General features: G+C 33.6%; 2 protein-coding genes across 2 annotated transcripts; both read left to right on the top strand.

The window, feature by feature from the left end:
- Window positions 1-1910: 1910 nt before the first annotated feature.
- On the top strand, window positions 1911-3186 carry LOC109337631. Its single transcript, XM_019574645.1, has 2 exons — window positions 1911-2527; window positions 2766-3186. The coding sequence occupies exons 1-2, from the start codon at window positions 1911-1913 to the stop codon at window positions 3184-3186; spliced, it is 1038 nt and encodes a 345-aa protein (XP_019430190.1).
- Window positions 3187-4981: 1795 nt separating this feature from the next.
- On the top strand, window positions 4982-5821 carry LOC109337630 (uncharacterized mitochondrial protein AtMg00810-like). The gene has a single exon (XM_019574644.1). It carries the CDS (start codon window positions 4982-4984, stop codon window positions 5819-5821), a length of 840 nt encoding a protein of 279 aa, XP_019430189.1.
- The last annotated feature ends 227 nt before the right edge of the window (window positions 5822-6048 follow it).

Genomic DNA, 6048 nt, shown 5'->3' with positions numbered 1-6048 from the left:
TATAATTTTATATAGAGAATATAGAGGTGAGATATTATCCAATACAATTTGAATTTTATTTATTGAGTTATTTAAGAATCAAATATTTTCTATAATCACACTTTCAACAAATAAATGCTTATACAAACACATTTATAATTGTTAATATTCTACATATACACTCAAAAATCAATGTTAATATTCCACCTATATGAATGGGAAATATAATGTTTCAATACATGATTTATTGATATTATAAAGTATATGTATATTATATTTGCATTATGCATAAATAAAGAAGTGACCCGTGCAAGTGCACGGGTACACTGCTAGTTATACAAACGAATAATATACATGGCACATCTATATGGGGAATAACATACAACTTAAATGTTAAGGTCATAAGTTAAAAATCATTTGATCATAATACGAGTTGTAGTCATAAGTCACAAGTTCTGTACAAGCCACAAGGCAATTTCAAAATCAAACAGAACATAACAATATAACCTAGTGCATTCAAACAAAAACTGAACAAAGGGTAAAGCAAACACATGAGTTTTTGAGAAATTTAGAATATCTTTGACTTGTTAAAGTTGCAATACATAGGAGATCATGCATTTCAAAAGCTTATTCTATCAAGTGACATATAGATATTTACTCGTATTACATATGAGGGTTAAATCTCATCTACATAACTCACATTCTTCGAGATGATTTATGCTATACTCAAGTATTGCCTTTATAATCTCCATGTTATGAGTAAAATTTAATTACAATAAAATGTAGAACTATTCAAGTAGGAATTATAATGACTTCAGGTCAAAGCACCACATATATCATTATCCCATTGAAAATAGTTAAAATACTCTCTTCAGGATTCATGGTGGGATAATCCAGTGCATCATTACTCTTACTGTGTACCCAGGTGAAGACTTAATATTTCATGTCCATGATTTGTGAGATTTAGATTATCAATCACCCACACACTAGTCATAATATTGCCCAAATATTAACATTGACTAAGGACGACATTTAACAAATTTATATATAGTATAAGTTAAAGTTAAAGTTAATATGTGGTCCATTTCTTTTTTATTAGAAGGAAACTAGGCCTTTAAAAGGTTTATGCAACGTGAGATAGGCAAAGGTCCTTTAACTTATATTTTGAAATGTTTCAACACTTTATAGTTTTGTTTGCATAGACAACTTGAATGTAACCTATACAGCAAACGATGGCTACAAATAGTTTATGCAAGTGGATATACCTATTGGTGTATGTGGAGACTTGGATTGGATTTGGAAACATAAAGCAGGTGAAAACATGTGGTTCCTCATCTACCAAATTTGTCACAACTCCATTCCAACTAATTCTTTTTGGGCAAGTCAGGGTATAAATGCCCCTCCAACATGTTTTAGGTACAATTGTATAGATGAAACCAAATTACACTATTTGCATGACTGTCCGGATTTCAAGGCTCTTTGGCTTGCTACATGTTACAATAATATTGATTTTTTTTTCTATGTTGATAACACGGATGATTGAGTGAAGCACAATGAAAAATATAGTGTTGATTAGTATGACTTGGAAATTGTTATGTTTCTATTCATCAGGCAATAAAGAGCCAATATGGCTGTTAGGAATATTTTCATCTACTATGTTGGAGCACTTATGTGACTCATTATGCTATTCATGTAGGAATTTATTTTTTCTATATCAGTTTTATTTTTCATGCTGTATAAATTATATATTTTGTTGATGAATAAAATCATGTCTTCAATATGAAACATTTCCTCTTTGCACTTTAGTTTTTCTACATAACCAACAAATTGGTATTAGAGCTATATCTTGAGGGATCTGTAAGAACAAACACAAACACAAACCAAAATCAAACACAGCCAAAACTCTTTCTCTATTACCTTCTATTATCAAAATGGATTTAGAAGTAGTGTCTGCTGCATTTTTACCTCCAGTGTTTACTGGAAAAAATTATCATGTATGGGATGTTAGAATGGAATCTTTCTTGGATGCTAATGATCTTTGGGATGTCACTGAACAAGATTATGTCATTCCAACTCTTACACACAATTCAACTGTTGAACAAATTAAAAATGAGAAGGATATGAAACAAAGAAAGTCCAAAGCAAGAGCATGTCTATATGCAGCTGTTGCACCCACCATTTTTAACATAATAATGACACTGAAAATAGGTTGTGAAATCAGGAATTTTTTGAAGCATGAATATAAGAGTAATGAAATGGTCAAAGGGATGCAAGTGATGAATTTGATCCGAGAATTCGAAATGCAAAGGATGAGAGATTTAGAAACAATCAAGGAGTATTTTGATAAACTTCTAGCCATTGCCAACAATGTAAGACTTCTTGGTACTGAATTTTCTGATTCTAGAATAGTTCAAAAGAATCTATTTACACTTCCTGAAAAATATGAAGCTGTAATTTCATCTATGAAAATGGCTAAGGATATATCAAGCATCACATTGGTAGAACTGTTGAATGCATTACAGACACAAGAACAAAGGAAGCTTATAAGGCAAGGAGGATCTATGGATAGTGCTTTCTAAACCAAACTACAAAATAACAATGGTTGGAAAGACAAGAAAAAGAGGCAAGTAATAACCACAAACATGCAGGTTCTACAAACAACAAGTACAATAACAAAAGTAGCAATAATGAAGTCTTTCCACCTTGCTCATACTACAAAAAGACTAATCATCCACAAAAATGTTGGTGGAGGCTAGAAGTAAGATGTCATAAGTATGGCATTTTAGGGAACATGAAAAGATATGCAAGTCTCAACAACAACAAGGACAAGCTAAGGTTGTTGAGGATCAACCACAAAAAGAGCAATTGTTTCCAGTATCATGTTTGGCCACCAATTATTCCACAGAATGTTGGCTCATTGATAGTGGTTGTACAAACCACATGACTTATGATCGAGAGCTTTTCAGAGAGCATGACAAAACAACTATTTTCAAAGTCAGAATTGGAAATGGGGCATACATTACAGCAAAACGCAAAGGAACAGTGGCAATTGAAGGACATACAAGTTTGAAATTAATTGATTATGTCTTATATGTTCTTGAAATTAATCAAAACTTGTTAAGTGTTCCTCGGTTATTGGAGAAAGGCTATAAGGAAATGGGGGCATACATTGTAGTAAAAGGCAAAGGAACAGTGGCAATTGAATGATACACATGTTTGAAATTAATTCATGATGTCTTATATGTTCCTGAAATTAATCAAAACTTGTTAAGTGTTCCGCATTTTTTGGAGAAAGGCTATAAGGTGTTGTTTGAAGACAAACATTGCATGATTAAAGATTCAGAAGGCAGAGATGTGTTCAAAGTTCAAATGAAAGGCAAAAGCTTTGCCTTAGATTTAATAAAAGAGGAGCAAGCTGCAGTACACAAAGAAGACACAAGTATAATGCTTTGGCACAGAAGATTAGGCCACTTTCACCATGATGCTCTAATCTTCATGAAGAAGTACGATCATGTTAACGGTTTTCCTGACTTAGAAAAAAGGTTTCCTACTTGCATTGCCTGCCAATATGGGAAGCAAACAAGACTCTTTTTTTCCACAAAATAAGGTTTGAAAGGCTATACAAAAGCTGCAACTCCTACACACAGATGTTGGAGGACCTATGAGTACACACACCATCATTGAATGATAGTAAATATTATATTGCTTTTACTAATGATCACACAAGAATGTGTTGGATTTATTTTATGAAATTTAAATTTGAGGTTACTAACATCTTTGTAAAATTCAAAGCTTGGGTTGAAACTCAAAGCGGGTTCAAGATGCAGGTGATCAGGTATGATAATGGAACTCAATATAGCTCTGAAAAATTTAACAAATTTTGCATAGATGTCGGCATTGAACATCAACTAACAGTACCTTATACTCCTCAACAAAATGGTGTTGTTGAGAGAAAAAATAGAACAATTATGAAGATGGCTAGATGCTTACTTCATGATAAAGGATGCCCAAAGAATTTATGGGTAGAGTCAGTAAATACATCAGTTTTTCTCCTAAACAGATTGCCATAAAAAACTTTATCAAAAAGCACACCATTTGAAGCATGGTATGGCTACAGACCGAAGTTGGTTAATTTAAAAACATTTGGTTGCTCATGTTTCTCTTACATTCCCCAGGTTAAGAGAGACAAGTTGGACAAGAAAGCATAACCTGTGATTTTTGTAGGCTATAGCTTAATGTCAAAGGCCTACAGGATCTATTTACCACAAAGCAATAAAGTAATTGTAAGTAGAGATGTCCAGTTCTTTGAGTTCGAGAGGTGGAACTGGAAGGCAGTTGGAGTTTTAGGAGGAGAATGAAAACATAGATGATGAATCTGTCAAAGGAACTAGATCATTTTGTGACATTTATCAAGGTGCAATGTTGTTGTGATGGAGCCTACGGGGTATGAAGAAGCTACAACTAACCAAAAATGCATAGATTCAATGAAGGAGGAGCTCATGATGATTGAAAAAAATCAGACATGGCAGTTGGTGGAAAGACCCAAACACAAGAAGGCTATAGAAGTCAAATGGGTTTACAGAACCAAGTTCAATCCGGACGGTTCTGTGAACAAGTATAAGGTAAGGCTTGTTGTCAAGGAATATGCCCAAAAGTTTGGGGTAGATTTCTCTAAAACTTTTGCCCTAGTTGCTAGGTTGGACACTATAAGGATGTTGTTGACACTTGCTGCACAAAATAGTTGGATCATACACCAAATGGATGTCAAATTAACTTTCTTGAAGGGATACCTGAATGAAGAAATTTTTGTGGAACAACCAGAAGGTTTTTCCAGAAAGGACATAAGGAGAAAGTATATGAGCTGAACAAGGCCTTATATGGTCTAAAACAAGCACCAAAGTCTTGGTACGGTCTAATTGATGCGCACTTGGTAAACTTCGGCTTTGTGAAGAGTCTAAGTGAATTTACCTTATATGTCAAAAATTTTGATGATGAAATACTTATGGTATCTCTTTATGTTGATGACCTTTTTGTTAGAGGATGTCATAAGGAGTTGATTGACAAGTTCAAAGAAGAAACGAATGATGCTTTTGAAATGACTGACCTTGGAAGGATGACATTCTTTCTTGGTATGCAGGTGCAACAAAATCAAAATGAAATATTTGTGTTCCAACAAAAATATGGAAGAGAGATTCTCAAAAGGTTCAATATGGAAGAATGCAAACCAGCTCCAACTCCAATGAATCAAAAGGAGAAGTTTTGCAAAGAAGATGGTGCTAAAAAGGTTGATGAAAGGTTGTATAGAAGGCTAATAGGTTGTTTGATATATTTATCTGTAACAATGTCAGATATCATGCATGCAGTAAATTTGTTATCAAGGTATATGCATTGTGTTAGTGAAATTCATTCCCAAGCAGCAAAAAGAATTCTTAGATATGTTAAAGGCACAATATATTATGGAATAAGGTTCAGTCATGTCAAGAATTTTAATCTTCATGGTTACGCTGATAGTGATTGGGATGGATGTGATGATGGTATGAAAAGCACTTCAGGTTATTGTTTTAGCTTTGGTTCTGGAATATTTTCATGTTGTTCTACAAAACGGGAAGTCATTGTTCAATCAACAACAGAAGCAAAATATGTAGTTGTTGTTACAATTGTGAACCAAGCTATTTGGATCAGAAAGCTAATGACAAATTTGCATATGGAACAAACAGAAAGCACACATGTATTTGTGGACAACCAAGTTGGAATTGTAATTACTAACAATCCAGTATTCCATGGCAAAACAAAACACTTTAAGATCAAGTTTCATGTTCTACGGGATACACAAAAGGAATGAGATGTGCAACTAATCTATTTCAAAACAGAAAATCAATGTATTGACATCCTAACAAAGGCACTTCCTAAAGCAAGATTTGAATTCCTAAGGCAAAAGCTTGGAGTTTGCAGCTCTAGAGTCAAGGAGGAGAAGTTATTCCTGACAACACTTTGGTGATCCTAGCATAATAGAAGTTTTCTTTGCATGTCCTGATAGAGGAAGACTATCCATTTTCTCTCTTATTCTAT

This window comes from Lupinus angustifolius, unplaced genomic scaffold (assembly GCF_001865875.1).
Source record: "Lupinus angustifolius cultivar Tanjil unplaced genomic scaffold, LupAngTanjil_v1.0 Scaffold_9_36, whole genome shotgun sequence".
Lineage (NCBI taxonomy): Eukaryota > Viridiplantae > Streptophyta > Magnoliopsida > Fabales > Fabaceae > Lupinus > Lupinus angustifolius.
The sequence above is the reverse complement of the archived record's forward strand: the minus strand, read 5'-3'. Positions and strand labels throughout refer to the sequence as shown.